General features: G+C 41.7%; 1 protein-coding gene across 1 annotated transcript in view; it reads left to right on the top strand.

The window, feature by feature from the left end:
- The window catches only part of NEDD9 (neural precursor cell expressed, developmentally down-regulated 9), a 38,540-nt gene extending 18,029 nt beyond the window's left edge, over positions 1-20,511 (top strand). Inside the window, exons 3-7 of the mRNA XM_041413126.1 lie at positions 13,990-14,091; positions 14,888-14,989; positions 15,399-16,622; positions 16,959-17,048; positions 17,904-20,511. Coding sequence (XP_041269060.1) covers positions 13,990-14,091; positions 14,888-14,989; positions 15,399-16,622; positions 16,959-17,048; positions 17,904-18,395 — 2,010 coding nt within the window. The 3' untranslated portion in view covers positions 18,396-20,511. The remainder of the gene's footprint in view (positions 1-13,989; positions 14,092-14,887; positions 14,990-15,398; positions 16,623-16,958; positions 17,049-17,903) is intronic.
- Positions 20,512-21,588: the final 1,077 nt, after the last annotated feature.

Consider the following 21,588-nt stretch of genomic DNA (forward strand, 5'->3'; position numbering starts at 1 on the left):
GGAAGATAATACAAGAAAATTGCACTTGCTGCACAGGCAGAGGTAGGAGCTTTGTTGGAGCAATTATGTGAGTTTTCTTGATAACTCCCATGTATTTTCTCTCATTTCCTTCTTTCCATATAGACTACATACAATTAAATATTTTCCAGGTATGGTATTGTTTGTGTATCCACAGTGGATACCCTCCAAGGCAGTTAGTGAGCACCTGGTAAATAGTCTGTTGATGGGGCAGCACAGAAGAGATCTCATTTTAAGGTATGGCTGTAGGAAACATTTTACAGCACTCTTCAGAGGTACCTCAGCTATCCAGCCTGGGCACAGGAGATGCACCACACAGCAGATCTGCACTAAAGTCTTTAGGAAAGCCCAAGGAATTAGTTTGGAATGAGCACTATATGCCTTCATTTTAGTACCTGACTTGCCTAAGTATTATTAGGATAGTTTGCTTAGCATAATTGTGTTTCTACTCCACACAGAAAGAATTTTCCAACTGATAAGAGGTTTCTTCTCCCTCCTCCCACCCTCTTCAGCTCCAGTGAAAATAACAGGACATTCTGCATAAACCTGTTGGCTGCTAGGACTGTGTTAAAACCCTTGCAACACTAAGAGACTGAAATCTTTGTTTTAGTCTAAGTGCAAAGTTCTTATTGAGATACAAAAATCAGAAGCTGTGAAGCACCTGTTTTCTCCCAAGTTTCTGCTGAGAAATTTTTCCAGCAACCATGATTATTAATTTTTCTGAATTCAAGTCACCTTTAGAAAGTTACCTGTTTGTCAGAGTTGTGACTTGTTTTCATTTAATTCCTTGCAACCCATGAAAGATCAGCTATGCTGCTCACTGTAAAATAACTAAACATACACGTTTATAAAGCATTTCATCCTCAATCAAAGTAAATGCCAACCTGCTTAGCCCTAGCCAATATTTGCTACTTGACTTAAATTTAAGTCCTGACTTAAATTTTAAGTCCTAAATTTAAGTCTTAGTATTCACTGTGTTGTATTAGTGGCTGGCAAACCTCATGGCAGCATCCTGCTTTGACCAGAGGTAGATATGTCTCTTGCTCCTTGGAACTGCTCATTCTATGCTCAAAGGAACCCATTAGGATTGAATTTGTGGCAGGCAAGAGACAATTTACCAGTGAAGGAGGTGTCTGAGGTAAAACCACTCCATTCTGTATCATCCTGATCTTGCTAAGCCACTTTTTTACAGCTACAGCTGCAACTCTCTGCTAATGCCTTTGTGAAAGAAAAGCCTAATTAAAGGGAAGCACTTTAGCACTTGTTTCCTTTGTATGAGGAAACAGTCTGCCCTCCAAATCCTCCTCCTCTAGGGATCAGTAAAAACAATCCTTAATATTAAGAAAAGCTGGGCATCTTGAAGGTTTGATTTGAGGTCTCATTGCTTTGTCTTCCAAAATGGATAATACCTTTTCTCAGACTTGAGACACCTGCTTCCAAGGCTTACGTGAGCCCCTCTGCCTCCTTCCATCAGCAGAACCAGCTGGTCAGCAAGCTGTGTATTTTGGTAGTTGCAAGGACGTTGAAGGGTTTTGCTGCAAGTTCTTGCTGTATGCAAGTCTTCTCCCTTCCCACAGCAGGAGCTAGAGAAGAAAACTGTCCTCTGGACACCAGTGTAAGCAGGACCAGCAGCAGTTTCTGTGCTATCCCTCTCTGCACGTGTCTGCTTGCTTCCCTTGTGCAAACGTGTGGCTTGGCTGCCTTACAGGTTTGGCAGGCAGGGCTTAGGAGCTGCTGTCAGGCAGGAATTGTCTAGCCTGGAGCAGCAGTAAATCAACAGCAGGCATGCTATTAAGCTGTGCTGAGGTAACGCATCTCCTAAGCCAGCAAGGCAGAGCGAGTCAAAAAGGAGTCCTGAGGCAGGTAATTACAGTGATTAATTGATTCTGGCCAAACTGGTTGCTGACAACAGAGCTGTATTTGCTCCCTCTATCAAATAAAAATAGCACCTTCTAGAACTCACTCTACCAATGACAGAGATAAGGAGGGGTGGTTTAAAATTAGCCTTAGTTAGCCCCAGGCTTTTGCAGCTCTGCTGCAAGTTCAGTCACAAAACAGTTCCACCCCAAAGCGTGGAGAGCATCTCAGGAGCGTAAAGAGGTGGAAGCTGTGTCTTAGAATTTATTCCCTCTTCTACCTTGGAACTTACTCTCTTTTGCTGCAGCCAGCAAAGAGAAAGAGCCTTCGGACAAATCTGACATTCAGGAAACCTGGATTTTATCCTTGTCTCAGAATTTTGCATGGTCTTGAGTGGTGCCTTTGCATCTCATCTGCAAAATATTTGGGTTAATTATGAGGGAACACATTCTGTACAGATTGCTTTGAGAACATCCTTTGGGAAAGGTGCCGACAAAGCACAAAGATTCTTTTGCATCTGATTAATCATTAGTGATTAATCATTAGTTCACACCTAAGCTGTGAAGCAGGGAAAGCTACACATGAAAAAAAAAGTCACTGCCATAATATAAACACTCATTTTCTGGTTCAGTGTTTCCCCTAGCTGATCTGTTGTGCTGTCCCTGCCATCCCAAAAATAGCATTGGCCAAAAAAATTAAGGGAATTATTTCCCTGTTGGAAAACAGCTTTCTGTAGGAACCAGTAGCTGTCAGGAGAGCTGTTGGTCAAGGAAACTGCACAAAACAGAATGAGACTGATGTTTGACCAGGGAAGAGACCGCACTGTGGGAGTTACCAGCCCTGAGCTACAGCTCCCACAAGGCACAGACCAACTCAGGCAAATAGAGATTCATGCCAACTTAGAATAAATCATTTTTTGTTTGTTGGTCTGTTTGGACTAGAAGGCTGCGGTTCAGGAAACACTCAGATTTATCCACCTTTTAAAAGTGGATAGAGAGGAATAGGGAAGGAACTCATCTTCATCCCCTGCCTGTTTCCAAGTATAAACATGTCCTTGACAAATCAAGGGTTTCACACCCGCCATCCTACTATCTTTGCCGTTATCAAGAGGTCACTGCCTTCAGCAGGAGGTTTGGGTAAACCATGGCTATGGGAACGGACCTTGTTCCCTGGGTTTTATTTATGTTAAGAGTCGTGCTGGTTCAATGCACGAGAAAGTAGAAACACCACCCCACCAGCAGCACCACCCTGACAATTCTGGCACAGACTTCAGTAGCAGGAGCCAGTTAGCCACATTATGACATTTTTCCTTCCAATTACACAAGTACTGTCCTAGCTGGGAAGAAACAAATGGCTCCTTATAATGTTAGTTCCAGAAATAATACTGCCTTTACATTATTGTCTTCTTTTCCTTGCCTATTTTCACATTTATGAAATAAGAAGAGAAAAACATTAAGCACAGTAAAGAGCTATGTGACCAGATTATTTTGTTACCAGAAAGAATGGGATCATATCTAGTGTTTTGCAGTTTGTTGGTAAAATGTATTTACATTCCAAGATAATGTCCCCATTTACCCTCAGGCCTGAAATACCACAGTTTCCTGTGATGAGGTTTCCATAAACGGCCCCAGCAGTGATCATATAGTCCCTCTTCTCTTCTGCTTTCACATTACAAACTCTGCTTTGGGGATTTGTATCTCTCGTAACAAAATATTGCTTCTGTGTTGAAGTGCTGATTGCACGGGAAGTTTGCTGAGTGCAGCAAGAATGGTAACACATACCTCAACACTCAGAGCTCGATTTCACAAAGTGTGCTCCAAAGGATGAAAATACCTCAAGTTAAATGCAAGCTCAGTGGTTAAAACAGCACACAGCTGTTTTCTTAGGCTCGGGAGTTTCCCTTGTAACTTTCCATGTGACGTTAACAGGAGAACAACCATTTTACTGATAAAAAGTCCGTGCAGTTAATCCCTCATCCACGAGGCAGAGTAAGCAGTAGTTAGTCACTGATGTGATTTGTAGAGAAGTATTTCAAGAAAAAGACTGCATTTTATTAGGCTGAGCAAATATATGAGCTCAACATTACTCCCTGTTCCTCCCTGAGCACAGGGCTCTTTTTCATCAGTTCTATTTGTAGACCAGAGGCATGCATTTTTCCCCTGGAGTATCAGAAAAAAAGGCCAGTCCTGCAACCTCATCCAATAATTGAGGCCTCCAGGGACAGAAATCTGTCTGCACAAGAGCAGGATCAAACCTTTGCTAAAAATAGTAAAACAATAGTAATAGTAATAATAAAAGAAAAATGCAAGCTTATGGGCTTTTTCTTGGTGGTTAGAAACCTAACTGAACCTTTTGTTATGTCTGAAACAAACCACCAAATTCAAATATTCTAAATTGCCCTCTAAGTACTAAAACTAAGCACAGCAGCAGAGCATTTTAGAAAAAAAAAATTCCACATGAGTGGAAAACTGATTATTCAGAAAGTGAATCTCATCATAAGGAGGAAGTGTGGTTTCTGGAGATAGGAAATGGGTAGATGAAGACAGGTTGCTGGCCATCAGAAAATACAGTTCTAGTGAAATCTAAAGTCTTGGCAGACGTTCTGTGATTTTTTAGATGTTTGATTTGGAGGATGACTAATTAGCATCAGAATATCATCATTCCATATGTTTGCATGAAACATTTCAATTCTTCTTTTTTATATAGCAGTAGCAGTATTGCATCTTTTTTTTTTTTTTGTTTTTAACATGAATCTAAATCAGTCTTTCTCCCCAAACAGACTGTTAAAATGGGAGCAAAGTGAAATGAAATTAAGGTAGTTAAGGTCCTAGGAGACAGGAACCTTCCATAAGCCAGTCTATCCCTAATCCTTAAAAGACAGTAATAACTGAGATCTGGTATAATTATTATACAGATAAAAAAAAAAAAAAAAGGATGGAGTTTATATCTGTTTAAAAGGTATCTATGCCTTCCATAAACTTGTCAAAGCAAGCTGTGCTAATCAAAACACCACTTACTAGAAGCACTTGTCTGTACAGCTGCCCTGAGATACCCATACAGAAATGGAGCCAATAGAGTTTGTGAGCCAGAGAACCTCTACAAATGAAATAAAATCAAATCAGGCTTCTTCCTCATGGAAGGTTTTATTTGCCTCTCTCTCAGAGCAGCGTAGTTCCCAACTTAAATGATTTAGGGGCACTTCCATTGTTTCTGCCCAAGTGTACCTCTGAGAACACTTGTGGAATTGAAACTCTCCGGCAATGCTTTGTCTCAACCATTTTTTTGCCCGCTGGGAAATGCCGATTCACAAAAACTGAAATTGTTGACAGGGAAGGATCTGTTCTGAGAAATGTCTTAAAGGAAGGGCAACAAGTCATGGAAATACCCTGTTATAACAATTCCCAAATGAAGCTTCCCCCCCATATCTAGAAATTCAATATAGGAGGAAAGAAATAACAGAAAAAAGATGAAGCACGTCAAAAGAATTAAAATTACTTGTATGAACTGAACCAAACTGGTTTTTGATTTAGCCTTTAGGATTTCATGTCATTCACAACAAGACACATTCTGCCCTATTTGTCTTAACACCTCATCCTTTTTCTTTCTTTCCTTTCCTCTGCCAAACTTGCCCTAAACTTGGGCTTCTCTCTTTGAAAAGAGACAGTCATAGTATTACCAGCACACAATACTAGCTCTGGTTTGCAATTGGTTCTTCATGTGACAACCTTTTTAAAGTAGGGAGATTAGACAGACTGGGATGTCCAAAGCAAGATACTGTTTTTTATCTTGGACAAGAGACCCGAATGCTGAGGTGCTGAGTTTTGCCACATACTTTTCAGTTACCAAAACTGCAGCTCAGACTTAATCACGGTTTTCCAGAGAATGCTTTAGCAGACACGCATATTTCTCCACTAAAACTTATCACACAATAATTGGGAGGGGTTCTTTCTCTGTAAGACCCATCCATAGACATTATTTCAGACTCCATGCCTGTTCTATCACCAGTCCTGTAACACATCAGCTTTTTATCTCTGTTGGCCAATGCATGCAAAAAATGATGATGTCTCTGTCTGCCTAAATATGAGTAATTGTCATAGAGATCACAGGACACTGGTAAAACTCTTATCAAGAGTTAACTTGAGTCAACTATCCTCTTCACACTTCACTCTTCACACTGCCGATAATTTAATAGTAATGGTATGATTTGCTCATCTCTCTTGTTCTCTTCCTCTCCTCTCAAAAATGGGACATTCTCAGAGTGTTGGTTTGACTGTCTTTAATTACATTTTATGAGCAAGAATGACTCTTACCAGAATCTTGGAAATACCCCTTCCCAGTCAGCCTTGCAATTCAAGGCCAGCCAGCACCAAGCCTGTTCCACTGAAGCAAGCAGAAATGTTGCTCATAACACAACTGGCAGCAAGCCCTAGAGCTGATGTGAGAGAGAGCAGGATCATGTCACAAAAACATCATAAAATAAAGAAAAAAAAAAAACAGTCAAATCTTGCCAGTGACAAAGCTGTTGAGATTTTTTTTGTGCTTTGTACAGCTCATTTGGTAAGATCTGGAGATACAGACCTTTTTTATCTGCATTTAGTTTGCAATCATGAACATCAGTGAGAAAATTCAACACTATCAGCTAATGCAAGTTCAGCACTATTCCACCACACTTCATAGAGCCCTGTCATTTTGTACTAATCAGAGCTTAGAACATTTATGTAACTCCACAGATATTTTTTTTTAATTGTTTGGAAAGACTATAAACCTGCACTTCAGATTTAGGAAAAAAACAAAACTTAAAAATAGTGTAATGACCCTGCTGCTGTGTGCTGATTAATGGGAGAGGTCACGCCAGGAGTTAAAAATTTAGGATTAGGTTAGTTGCAAAGGAGTTGGTTATACCTTTTCACCAGCAGTGAGGGTTTAAATCCAGGCCAGCTTGTGAGGTCACATTTTTTGTCTTAAAATTGTTTCACAACTTGTCCTCTATATCTTCAAGACTCACAACACAAAAGTCATGCAAGTCTTGTCAAAATAATGCAGCCTCAAAATTGTAACACCCATTTTCCTTACATGCTGTTATGACAGTACCACAGGGGCATTTTCTAAGACTGGGCACCTACTGGTGAGGAACTTCATGGGTGCATTTAAAAGTTTATGTTTAAATGCCTGAGCCTGCAGAGTTAAGCATTTTTAACACACCATGACTGAGTGACATCTGGACCTGCTTTAGGTTTTGAGAGCATTTACAGCAGAACCTTCATAGGGGTAGGTCTTGGACAGCAAATGGAGATTGTGTAAGACAAAATAAGCAGGTTTTTTTAAGATAAAAGCAGCATCAAGAGATAAATCAACTCAGTGTCGGGGTAGTATTTGTCATGTGCTCTTATCTTCACACATCTGAGTATTCTAAGAAATCTCAGGAACAAGCAGAGGTGTCACACTGCGCCTTGGTGCCGCGTTCTTTTTTGCCACCTGCTACAGCTGATAACTCGCTCGGCCCAGAAAATCAGTACAGCCATTTCTGTCAATTTCCTCTTGCCTGGCAGAGACGTCTGGGCCTTAGCACGAGAAACAACTCATAGCTGAGCTACAAGTCCAGTGCATCAAAAGAAATGCCTCTACAGACTTCTTCCACCCTCTTCCAGCTTGTGAGGCTTGATCAAAGCTCTCCAACAGCTCAGTCTTGGCAGAAAATACTACACCAGAACATTTTATAGTGGCCCAATGTTCACACATTATTTGGATTAAAATAAAGTGCTATGAGTTCATAATCTTAAGACCTGTAGCAACTTACAAACCCAAACATTGAGAAGAGTATCCTGAGCACTTGTGAAACTCCAACCTTTACTCGTTGGCAGCAGGGAAATACATTGTCATTGTATACAGCAAATAAGTAAGTAAAAACGGGATTGCTTTGTTTTTTCACAGCAGGCCACAGAAAGTGATATGGTAGGTATTACTGTCAGGAAATTTATTATCAGTCGCTGGAAATCCTGATGCAGCTTGCAGAAGACATGAATGGAAACACTGTGTGCTTTCTGTAACAATGACAGTTTTAGCCAGCTAGCCAGGTGCTTTCAAATACCTAAATTACCTGTGTGTTTTTCAACCCAACCTTCCTGCAGTTCAACTCAGCTGCTGAAACTTCCCCAAGGGAAAAGAAATGCAAAACATTTAAAGAGACACACATGGCTTCCTAAGGACATGCAGCAGAACAGAAAGAAGGGCTAAGAGATGGTTCAGTACCTGGTCTGACATAATTCAATGGCTCCTGTCACTGCCTTGTAAAAGGCTAGGGCTTAAAGAGAATAGGGAGTTCTTTTCACCTTAATTCTCTCTGATATTTCCCTGTATTCTCTTTGTCTATTTTATGCTTGTTACAAGCCTAAGAGAGCCCAGATGGCTGTTAAATATCCATTTAAGGGGCTCAGCAACAGAATTGCAACAATTAGAGCTTCATTTAAATTAAAATTTAAAGAAATAATTTACAACAGTAAACAGACATTACTTTTTTCATTTCCTTACACTTTGATTCATTTTTCCCACACCCAGGCTTTATGCCAGTCCCAGCTGCTGAGCCCTGCCCATGGGGTGAAATATAGTTTAATACAGTTATTTATCCCAATTTAAAATATATGCCCCTTCTTTCCCACCTTCAAAAAGCACTATTTAAATCTATTTAGAAAGAAGTCAGCAAGCATCAGTAGGCTCTTGGGGTTGAGAGGCCATACTGGGAAATACCAGGCTGCCCTTTTTAGCTCCCTTCTGCTTGTAGTTTGGGTGGGGCAAGGTGTACCTCTGATCAGTTATGTCACCTGTAAAACTCACTTGTATCCCATCATTCTGCACATCAGGAACTGCAGTTCGTGAGAACAGGCCAAATTCTGCCCTCACGGTACTGCTATAAATTCAGAGTAATTTTGTTTGCTTCAGCAGGTTTATTTGCTCTTTGTCCTTGTGAAACAATGTAAACTACAGTGTTTGTATCTGCTGTAAGCACGAGAATGGTCTTCTTGTTGCCGTAGTTAGGAATGTTCTCTCTTGCAGCCTAACATGCATTTTAATCCTGGAAGAAATAGAATGTTGGTTTTTTCCCCCCCTATATTTAGGAAAGCGGGATTTAATGAACCACAGGACTGGATATTTTGTAAAGTACATGCACATTCAGCTCTTTTTTCTTGGTTAGGGGCATGCCATTGGCATGGAAAAGGCCCAAGTAATTGCTTTTGGAAGAGCGTGGTCTTCAGAAAGAACAGAACAAACTTTCTGCTCAGTTGTCTTTGTTTTGCAGTACTGAAAGTTTGAAGGCTCATTACGTGTTTCACCAGAGCCAAAGCTGGTCCCTGTTAGCTGCTCTGCACGGATTAAGTGGTTAACAATGTTTTGAGAATGTTGTTGGGCTAGATAAGTTTGTGGGAACACCATCTGTTTCCTTTAACACGTAAACAAGGAAAATTGCTGGTTTGAAATGCAGGATTATTTTTTTATACTTGGGTGACCACAGGCATTCTTGAAAGAGAAGAGGTAAAAGGGAAAATAATCCTCATGAGGTATGAAGTGCAATGACATTTGTTAGAAAATAAATTTGTGAGTGTCAGATGGGGCTGCTATCCCTGTTCTAGAAGTGGCTAATGTGGAACATTTCCTTTGCAGTCACCTCCTTCCTTCTGAATTCATCTTCAAAAGTAAACTACTGTGAAAAATAAAACCGTAAAAAATTGTTCAGCAATGCATTGGAAGGGCTGAGCATCCCTTTCAGAAGCAGCAAATTAATTTAATATATTAATGGGTAAATGCACAAATTCAAAAGTTACTTCTAAATATCCAAAATGAAAAGTTACAGAAGTTACTTCTGTCTCTTACTCAGACAGAAGAAGCAGCACAACCCCATGATGGCTCACATGAGGTCATGAGAGTAAGAACAAATGCCCCACATTTTCCCTTTGTCAAATAGTGTGGGCATTCTTTTAATTACTGTTACAAAATGTTTACTCAAGATAAGCTTTGGTGATGAGCTTCTTCTGTTCTGAATTGACCAGGAATAAGCAGTCCAGCTTAAGGAAAAGTGTTGGAAGGAAAGAGGGGTGGAGGTACAACAGGAAACATTATTGTACTCGGTACAGACCAGATTATCGTCTGCAGGAGATTTTGCTGTGACATTGCTCATAACATGTTGTTACGGGATAGTAATCCTCCACACAGGAAAATATACCCAAGTCACTGGGAGAAAAAAGCTGTCTTCCATGTTATCAGCAAACTTTGGTTGTTGCTGGGTTATCCTAAAGTCATATTTTCTGCCTTTCATATAACTTTTACAAAATCCTAAAGAGGAGCAGACTTAAAAGCATCTGATGCATTTTTATTTGGAAAATAAATGCCACCATAAGCAGAGTGCACTGCTAACCATAGCTCTGCAGGCACCTCAGGTCTCCTGTCCACAGTTGCAGGCAGACTTTACTCGTGAATACCCAGAATCAAGCATTTTGTGCTTTAACTTCTCACTTTCTTTGGCAGCAGTTAGGCACACCCAGAGCACATTTTTGTTTCAACCAAATAAAGGAGTGACACTGCTTGACCACTGCTTCAGTTCTGGGAAAGAGCAAAAGTGCCTAGATAATATAAAAAGTCCTGCAGTGCTGAGTGAAACTGGTTTCCTTCGTGTGGTCCATCTAGCTTTAGTGTAGCCTTTTAGGATTGTATCAGTGATAATAAATAGTAAATAAATAATAATAATATAATAATAATAATAATAATAATAATAATAATAATAATAATAATAATAATAATAGTAAATAAAACCAGCACCCTTGTAATTACTGTAAATCTTTCATATGGCATCTGGTATGTCAGGACTTTTTGAAAAGTGGGAAAGGCCTCTAAAGATAGGCTACCAGAGTAACTGCAGCTGCATGAAATTCCTGTGTGCAGAGGAGGGAGAATTTCTCTGCAAGTACTGGGCATGAGCAAGGTTCTCTTCCATGCATGTTCCAGGCTCTATGGTGCAAGGATATCATCTGTTTTGTAACCAGGGATTCTTGTTACAAAAGCAAAATACCATGTTTACCTGTGAGAAGAACAAGTGGTTTTACTTGTGTGTGCTTAGGGACATGTCTTAGTGGTGGACTTGGCAGTGCTAGGTTGATGGTTGGACAAAGTGATCCTAAAGGTCTTTTCCAGCCTTCTGTGATTCTATGCCTCATTACCTGTGCTGCTTGGATCAACTCCCTTTATTATATTAGAGGCCTGTGACTTTGTTCACAGAAATCAATTATCTGAGCAAGAAGAGTGGTGGTGTCTTTTATCACAGAATCACAGAATGAACTAGGTTGGAAAAGACCTTTGAGATCATTAAGTCCAACCTGTGACCTAACATCTCCTCATCAACTAGACCATGGTATTGAGTGCCACATCCAGTCTTTTTTTTAAAATGTCCAGGGACAATGACTCCACCACCTCCTTGGGCAGACCAATCACTCTTTCAGTGAAGAGTTTTTTTCTAACGTCTAATCTAAACTTTCCCTGGCACAGCTTAAGACTGTTGTCCTTTTGTTCTGTCAGTCATTGCCTGGGAGAAGAGATCAACCCCCAGCTGGCTACAAGCACCTTTCAGGGAGCTGTAGAGAGTGATAAGGTCTCCCCTGGGCCTCCTTTTATCCAGAAGCAGTCAGTCATTCCGTTTCTGGTGTAGAACAAAACCAAACAAGTGGGTATAAAAATTTCACACTGAGCAACCAATATCTGTCTTTTTGGACCTGACACATCCCGAGTCCTTCATTGTCCATCTAGGCAGCAAGCAGCAGGTGAAGCAAAGCCAAACTGCAGCAGTGCACCATTCCTCCTGCTTCCAGCACTGCGTGGGGCCTCTGGCTGCCTGCCATGAACACCCTGTTGTTTCTTTTCTCTGGGACAGTCAAGCAGTTTCCCAGCATATTAGCAAGCAGCCTAATGCCACTGTGTTCACAGCAGCAGAAGGGCTGGTGGAGATGGGCTACCCAGGAAACAGCCCTTTGTTTTTACTGTACACTGTCAGTTCTCCCAGAGGATCACTTTAACACACTGAATGACTCATTGAAGCAGCTCCATGGTTGTAATGTTGGAACCCTTGGAAGGGACCTTTGAGTAAACATGACTTAAAACCAAATCCTTCTGTTCTTGACTTGGGTAGAAAGTATCTGACTGGCAGTACACAGCTGGGGGGAAAAAAGGGTGCAAAATATATATGGGGAACTATTCTAGTCTGGTCACTAACCCCCACTGGCAGAAAAAGCATGAAGTGATGTTGATACTAGTTAGAATTTTCTCTGGCAAACAGAATAATCCCAGTACTACATGAGAGTGGCCTGGGAGGGATACTGTCTGGAGTGACCCATGATGGGAAGCTTCCAGTAACTTCAGAAAGAACTTCCTTAAAAGTTTTGCCTATAGATACCTTTTGCAATGCAGTAGGTGACTCTGTGGGACAGGAAAGGCCTGTCAGAAATACAATATTTTTAGATTCTTTTTAAAAAAAACTCCTGTGTATGTAAGCCCTGTTAGCCCCATGCCCAACTGAGCAGTTCTCTCATATGCAGCACTCTGGAGACTCCATCACTTCCAGTTCCTGTCTTCTGATGATAATTAAAGGAAAAGCAGTTGCAAAAGCCATGGTCTTCCCCTGCCCGCCAGGCGCGACTGTTCCTCCTTCCCCCAAGGCCCACACAGTCAGGGCAGGGGCTGGTGCTGCCTTGGGATACTCACTGAATCAGACCTGTACTTGTGCTGGCACGGCACCCTCCCAAGGGGGAATCCAGTGGTTGTTTCATGGTACAGGGGCAGCGACTGCACAGACAAATCTGGGTGGCAAGTGAAAAGAAGGAAAGCCTGTGTTGTTAACATAGCAGAAAAGAGGTAGGGGGTTAGCATGAGGGACTTTCCCTGAAGACCACAGTCAAGAAAAACTCACTGAGAAATCTGGCTAGGATGCGAGGATTCCTTACAGTAAAAACTGCCGTGGGATCCTTACTGAGCATTGGGGTAGAAATGCTGTTGGTATGTCTCACATAAATTTCTAAGGAGAGTTAGGTAGCTCTGGTATAAAATTTTCCCCAGCTGAGTACAAAGCCACATCTTATACAAGCCTGTGTAATTTGTCTTGTTGTGCCTTTGGGTTACGGTATTTATATTTTTTCCTTAGAGCTAAATAGGACCAGCAGAGGTTAAGATGTCAGCATTTCCACTACAAACCCAGTTCTCTTTTGGGGTTAGGTAACATTTCTTTTATACCACACTGTACTGAAATTCTGCTGTGCAGATGCTGTCCAAGACTTAAAGAATTTATTTTTCACCAGATTTTATTTGTAGTCATTATGGTGGTTAATGGTTTACAAAATGTCAAAAATGGTAAATTCTAAGCTTTCTTGTTTTTCTAAGCTTCATTATTTTTCAATAATGTTGTTATTGCATTATATACTTCACGAATAGCTTGCCATTTCCCATGTCTTAGACACTAACATGAAAAAACCAAGCAGAGACAGCAAAATTGAATGTCATGCTTTGGAAAATTTAAGCATGGTATTTCTATGTAAAGAGTTTCCAAAGCCACAACTCACAATCAGTTCTCCAGGACGTTGTGCTGTGGAGCACAGTAACACGTGGAGTCTTGCTGGAGTAGGTGGGAAATACCTCTATGAGCAAAGGCATAGACTCCCAGAGAATAAACATAGTATTTTAAGCCTCTGGTAAGGAGTGGGGACACTCACCCCTAGTGGGATCAGCCCTGATCTCAGTGAGTGGGTGGTGCAGCCATCACCTCGTGCGGTCTGTGCTAATGGAAGGTCAGTGGGAAGAAAGGACAGAGCTCTCGGACCTGCATAGAATCTGTGCTTGGTAAATAGAAGACAGTGTAGAGCACTAGCAAACAGTCATGTCAGGGCTGGTCTGGAAAGAAAAAATGCTGCATTTGTAGCTACTCATTTTAGAGCGTTCACCTCTCAGAAGAGTATGCAGACTAGTGTTGCTAACATTGCCAATGATGCATGAATGTTAAGAGGATTGGATTGTTTATACCCTGTGCAGTTACAGAAAAAACATCTTCAGAGACTTAACATTTCCTCTTTTTTCCTTTATCCACAGGTAATAACACCAGTGAGGTCAGGACAAGGTTATGTTTATATGTTCCCTTCTAAACACCAGAAGGATGCCTACGATATCCCCCCCGTTCGCCCTCTCCAAGGGGTAGGTACCAATAAAAGTGCCAACAGGGCTGACAGAGCACAAAAGGTGATGAATTTCTACCAGACTTTTATGAGCAAGACAAGTTCTCTCATTTCAGAGAGAAAATATGTTTTAATTAGATGCTGTGGCTTATTCACAGATCACAGATGTATTTCAAAGTTTTATTTGATGTTGACTAAGATTTGGCAGCACACCAAACACAAAAGTCCCATTTGTTCTCTCTGTTTTGATCAAAGAGTATATCTAAACAGAATAAACTTGCTGCCTGGGAACATTTTTTTTTCCCTGTGCTTTGTTGATGCATAGTTGACAGTAATTCACTCAGTAAGGGTGAAATTATCGCCTAGATGAACAGCTGCTATGCAGCGAGTTGTTTTCACCACCTATTGACTGCACCATGTCACTGAGCTTGAACTATATCTTTGTTCTGGGGAGCACTCTTAGCAGTGAGTCCCCAGGACCACAGGCTTGTAGAGTGGATGCTGGCAGTACCTGGAACTCAACCACCCTGAGTGTAAGGGTGTGATCAGTTCTGGTCACATGTTCACCCCAAGAGGTATCTGTAAGAGACTGGCCCTGATTTACCTCTCAGGAGGGAAGTCAGCCTTGACTTCATCTCTCCAGCCTGTCCAAAATTCTAGGCAAATCCAAGATGTTCTCCCATATGGAAAAAACTGAAGAGCTCTGGTCACGTCCAGACTTTCTGACAGGAAACACAGAAACTATGAAAATTCATCTAATAGCAGAGCTTTTGCTGAGGTGACTTGTTTCTGTAATCAGTTTATTCTTTCTTCAGATATATGACATTCCCCCCACATCGGTTAAGGGGCCTGCACTTCCAGTTCCCATGGGAGAAGCAAAAGCCTTAGGAGTGTATGACATACCACCTGCCAAAGGGGTAAGCATTACTCTGTTTCCACAAGATCCTGTATTTTCGTGTCTGGCCAAAGACATGTTCTAACAAGGGTTTACGTAGGATCCTGAAAGAGATTCAGAAGTTCAAAAACTTCCTTAGGTTTTTAAATTGTTAAAACCAGTGAAGTGAAGCACTGCATCAAAATTAAGGTTATGAACTATAAAATGATTATTAGACCTGCATTATCTTTGTGGCAGCGTGCTACCTTTTTGGATTTTGCTGCTTATGGGATTTTGCATTGAGATGAGTGATTAAAACTGACTCTCAGTCAAACTTAAGATAAGTATCTGACTCTTTGAAAGTCAATAGCAGATCTTCCATCCCAAATGGAAGATGGTAAATATTTTGCTATTCTAGTCAAAGGTTTAATGTCTTGTTTTCTGTGATTCAGGTCTATGCTGCACCTCCATCTGCACGCCAAGATGATACAGCCCTGAGGGAAACCTTGCAGGATTTTTCATCTCCAGTGGGCCACAGTGTAAGACCAGAAGGAGTATATGATATTCCTCCTCCCATCACCAAAGCAACTGGAAAAGAACTTAATAGATTTTCTCCTGAGAGCCTATTATTGCCAGGTGGAATGGCACAGACACAGAGTGTTTATGACATCCCTACGAACCACCAAAACCATTTTCTTGGACAGCAAATTGCACCTGAAAAAGATGTTTATGATACCCCAAGGGGAATTGCATTCCCAGGACAACAGACAGGGCTCAGTGAAAATCCCATCGCAGAAGGAAGAGAAGGTGTCTATGATGTGCCACCACCAGTCCTCCAAGACAATAAAGGCTTACAGGATGTGACTGATGGGATGAATAGGTTGTCTTTCTCCAGCACAGGAAGCACGAGGAGTAACATGTCCACATCGTCAACGACATCAAAAGACTCTTCTCATTCAGCATCAACTGCACAGGACAAAAGACTAATCCTAGATCCAGACACTGCTATAGAGAGGCTTTATCGCCTCCAGCAGATGGTGGAGGCAGCTGTCAATCACCTCACAGCCTTCATTACACCAGACTGGCGGTCCTATGGGTATATGGAGAAACACATCAATGAAATTCACTCTGCTGTGGATAAGGTAGAGCAGTCGCTGTTGGAGTACCTCCAGTTTGCCAAAGGATCAGCAGCCAATGCTTCCTGCCTGTCTGAGTTCAGCCTCCTCAACAAAATGAGGAGAGAGGTGCAAAGGCTGGAGGACTCTCACCAGATTCTTACCCAAACCAGTCATGACTTGAACAGCTATAGCTGGTCTTTGAATGTCCTAGCTGTCAACAGAGTGCAGAACAAGTGCGACGACCTGGATCGGTTCGTCATGGTGGCAAGGACAGTCCCGGACGATGCCAAGCAGCTGACCACCACCATCAGTGTCAACGCAGAGCTGCTCTTCAAACAGGCACTGGGCAGCGCCCGTGTCAAAAACATACCAGAGAATATAATGAACGCTCCTGACTGTGTGTATGACAGTCCTCAGATGCAGCGTCATGGAGAAAAAGCACAGAACCACTGCAGCTCCCTTCCCCCGCTCCTGAATAAAGGCCAGCACCCTTACAATGCTACCAGTGAAGGCTCGGAAAAGAGCTGGATGGATGACTACGATTATGTTCACCTGCAGGTAGGTAAACCCAACACCTTGTTCTGCACAAGGCCATGTAGGAATTGTCTGTGGTTTTTGTAGAAGCTTCTTGTGGGAAAGCAGCAATCGATTGCCACGTTAAAGCCTATTCAAGAGTAATTTCACCAGGGTGATTACTTCCTGTCAGATAGGACTGTTGGATTTCTAATAGTGATAGCCTTTTGCTCTGCCACACTATCCTTTCATTTTCTGTACTCTTAGTGGTGCACTACCAGTGAAAAAGCCAATACAAAGCAGCCTCTCTCTTGACCTGTGAGCTGCCATTTAGCTCAGAAGCAATTTTGATTTAACAGTCTCTTATGTTATGCAAAACAGGGGAAAGAAGAGTTTGAAAGGCAACAGAAGGAGCTTCTGGAGAAAGAAAATATCATCAAGCAGAGCAAAATGGAGCTAGAGCACCATCAGGTATGTTCTCCCAGGTGCATAATTGCACTGAATTGCAGCATTCCTCACATGAAGGGAGTACTGGTCAAACAGAGCAGGAGGGGCCCTCCCCTTAGCAGTGTGCAAAGGGTACAGATAATAAAAAGCAAAGAGTTTAAAAACTCTAAAAGTTCACAACAGAAGAGAAACAAGCTTCTGTGATGTCTCACAGCAGGTCAGTCACAAAGCCAGCTTGAGAACTTGGCTTTCCTGACCTGCCATCCAGGGCCTTCATCACTGGACCATACTGAATACATGTGCCACCTTCACATCTGCTCAGTGAACATCAATACCATCAGCTTAAATATTAAATATTGTGCTGAACATCACTTTTAGTGCTAAAAAAGTAGGTTCACAAGGTCGAGGGCTGTCACTTTTCCCTCATATTAATTCTTCAGAATGTTGTTGCCATATTGTATGGCAGAAAATTGTACAAGCAATGAGGAGGTGAGATCTAAAGGGTTTTCATCTCAAAATCCCACAGAGATGACAGCTTTTTAAAGATTGTGTAGGAGTCATTGCCACTTGGATCCATCTCTCTCACTTGTGATTTCAGAATACTCCAAATGAGCAACAGCCTGTAAATTCAGGAGTTTGTGTTGTTGGGTTTTTTTAATGCAAATGAGATATTTCAGATGTTTCTCCTTTCTGAACTCTGCATGTTTGGATTTACAGTAATCAAAGCACTTGATCCTAGAAAACATACTGTTACTTTTTACTTGGCATAAGGTCACTGTGGGATACCCAGGGGTGTCCTGAGGCACAAAGGGAAATCGTAGTACATAACAGCATCTCATAAGAATACTGGCTGATGGGAGCTTTTGTTTTTTCTTTCAGATCAATCAGTTTCAACGTCTGGAGCAAGAGATCACAAAGCCCGTGGAGAACGACATTTCCAAATGGAAGCCTCCGCAGGCCCTCCAGACCTCCCACGACAGCCGCCTGCTTTTGTTCTACTCCGACCAGTGCGAGACTCACTTCAACTCCCTCCTGAACGCCATCGATGCCTTTTTCAGTTGTGTCAACTCCTCTCAGCCCCCCCGGATCTTCGTGGCACACAGCAAATTCATCATTCTGAGCGCTCACAAACTCGTCTTCATTGGGGACACGCTCGCAAGGCAAATGACGACTCAGGACATGTGCAACAGAGTGATGAACTCCAGCAACCAGCTGTGTGAACTGCTGAAGAGCGTTGTTCTGGCCACCAAGGCGGCTGCCTTGAGTTACCCCAACACAGCATCCCTGCAGAAGATGGTGGACCGAGTAACAGAGCTCTCCCATCACGCACAGTTGTTCAAACTCTCACTCGTCCAAATGGCGTCCTTATGAAACCCAGCAGAATCCAATCCGTGAGCAGCAAAACGGAAGAGCAGACAAACTGGAGCTATTTTTATGTAAATGGTATCTTTTTTTAGATATTTTTATTAAATATTTTAAATACATTCTTAGGCATTAGAGAGTCTAATCAAATCAGGGATCTGGGAATATTGTCTGGCTGTGTATTATGTTTCTTACACACATTTAGATTTGTATACATGGGGTATATGTATATGTTGCTACCTTCCCTAAAACATCAATTAAGCACCTTAAAAATTACATGTCAGGTAAACAGTGCATATCTTTTGTATATACAGCCTGTTTCCTCAGCATATGTGTTAACTGGATGCTGCACTCTTTTTGTTTCATTCCTTCTTGATGCTGGAGCATGGACTTGGTTGTGAAACCTACTTGTAGCAATCCATGAAGCAAGTGTAATGGTTCTCATAGAACTCCATTCCCTTCTTAGAAATTACTTTCTATAGGTTAATCTGTGAAGGTTTAACTCCTCTTGATGTTACTTGGTTGTGTAAAACATTTGGTCATTCTGACCAACATACATGCACAGCTGCAATAAGCAACATATCAAGCAAGGCATACGGCATTTGGGAGAAAAGCATTTTTAGGCCCTGTGAGAAACAGGACCTTCAAAGGAGGAAGGCAGAATTGTACGTATTTAATATCTTTTGGCATTCAGATTTTGCTGTCTCTAATAACTCTCCAACATGGGATTTCAAAACCGTGGATGGATTCCTAGTAATGTAATTTCATACATGTTTACTTTGTATGTCCTTGTATTGGCAATTTAATTTAACAGTCAGGCTTGAAAGCCTTATTGTTTATGGACTCAAGAGTTATCCTGAGGGCATCCCAGGATCCATTGGGCTCATCTTTGAGGCTGTGGATGAGCAAAGTTTCAAAATACCAATCCCTTTCAGAAGGATTAACATACAAGTTATATTTTGTATTGAAAGAAAAGAGCTTAATTTGAAATAGATATTTAAACATCTCTATAGCATATACACAATTTAATGAAGAAGTAGCACTTAATTTTCTAGGACATATTATTGGGAATTAATTGCATCTGTTGCAATTTTGATTTCCATTCAACTACTGGGCTTTTTTTCCAGAATTCTGTTGTGTAGGTGCTGTTCTTTTCTGCACTACACTGTTGCCAAAAATGATGTCCTTTTTTAATGGGACCATTCCATCAGTAAATACACACAGTCCCACCTAGTAATTTTCAGTGTAGACCCTTAAAATTATTAGCAGAGTGTTAGGCTCTTTTAGAAATGTCGTGTATGCCGGTCACTCCAAAACCCTTATAAGCTTATTTGTCATCACTGCCTTCTGTGAACCCCATAAAAATAAGTCAGAGAACACCGTTTTCCTGTGGTCTCCAGCCTAAAAGCTGTGCTTCAAAGTGAGCAGTAGCTCACTTCCAGCTGATTCTTGCATTTTTAAAGCAGAAACACTACTGTCCTTATTAATTCAAGGTGGTCCCACGTTAATGTGTTCTGAGCGTTTGCCAGATCGCTGGAACAGCAGGGTCGTGAGATCAGTAGCACCTGGGAAACAGGCACTTCTCACTTCTGCCTGAGTCCTGACTTTCCCATTTTGTAGCTAAACGTGTGCCTTACTGAAATGGGATTTGTTGTCTTAGGTGACAGAACCATTTCAGCTGTGTATGAAACCCTGCAGCCTTAATGTATTGTCTTAGAGCAAAGACCACTGTTCATTACCATAACATTCCAGAGTGCAGAACATTCCTGGAAGGTCAGTGGTAGCCAGCACAACCCAGCTGGCTCAGGGTGGGCTCCGAGGCTTGGCCTGATGTGACATCCTGAAAGAGCAGTTGTGATTTTGTAACCTATAACTAGTTGCCAAAAAGCAATCCATGTGAACCTGTTTTGTACTATTGTTGCTTGGGATTCTTCTGGATTTCCCTGTCCATTTTTTTCAATGTATATTCTTAGAAAGTGAAAATGTGTTTCTAAGTGTAGTGGTTATGTTGATAGTCTGTGCTTTCCAAAGGAGAACCTTTATTGCAACCCTGTATTACAGTTTGTTATCTTGTAGAGAGTCATTTTGGAATGATTAAAATTACAAGCTTTTTTATATAAAAAAAGGCAGCTTGGTCTTGTTTTTTTCTTGTTTTCTGTCTTTTAAGCATATTCAAATGAAATATTGCTGCTTGCTAATACTATCAAAGCCATTCTAGAATGAGGAACTAATTTTCTTTCTTTTCACTGGTCAGTGCTTATAGTGTGAAATGAGAACTTGGTGGTTTAAGAGGAAGGGACGGACTCTGCCTGTGCAGAAGCAGCAGGTGAAGCATTTATCCAACTCAGCCACACAAGCTATCAAGTCCAAAATACATCTATGAGGGCCTACAGTACACTCAGCCACAATCCTGCCCCATTCCTTGTGTGTATTCCTGCGCTGCATAAGCTGCATCCTGAACCACCTCAGCCTGGCACGGACAGTGGTCCTTCATCTGAGTGGGGAAGTTCCTCTCAACATGATCCCACAGGAAGCTGGGGATCACAGGACACAGCTGTGCCTTCCACCCATTCTGGCCTGCTCCCTCTCTCCAGCACTTACTGGTGAAGCCATTATCCACAGGAACTGGAAAATCAATTTTGCTCAGTACAGGCACCTTTCTCTCCATAGCCAGTGGTAAGAGCACCCCTCTTCTACTACATGCCAGGTTGAGCATTATGTGGGTGTGAGTTCTGTCTGAAATAACCCCATGGCTTTAAGAATCACAAAGTTTTCCCTAAAGTTACTTTCACATTTCACTGCTGCCAAGGCACTCACTGCCCAGCCTCCTGGTCAAACACCCAGGGGTGCAAGGAGGAGAGAGAAAGCCCAGGGCTGGCGCTGTCCTTGCACCAGTTTTTGGCTGCTAATGAAAGACATGTCTGTCAGGAAGCATAAGAGCAATGAAAACCTTGAGAGCAAAGTGCTTGGTTTGGCTCACCATGTCCTTGCAAGGGGACAGCTGGGGAAACAGGGTTGCTCTGTGAAGCACTCTTCCACAGTGCTCCATTTTGCTCCCCTGCTAAAAGTAAAAAGGTCAACTAACAACAAAGAAGGGACTGGACAAACAAAATAGTTCAGAATAGAAACCAGAGCCTCTTTGTTCCCCTCCCTCAAGCCACAATGTCCCCATGCAGTTGTCAAGAAACTGCTGTTGTTTGGC

This window comes from Onychostruthus taczanowskii, unplaced genomic scaffold, assembly GCF_017590055.1.
Source record: "Onychostruthus taczanowskii isolate IOZ18803 unplaced genomic scaffold, ASM1759005v1 scaffold40, whole genome shotgun sequence".
NCBI lineage: Eukaryota > Metazoa > Chordata > Aves > Passeriformes > Passeridae > Onychostruthus > Onychostruthus taczanowskii.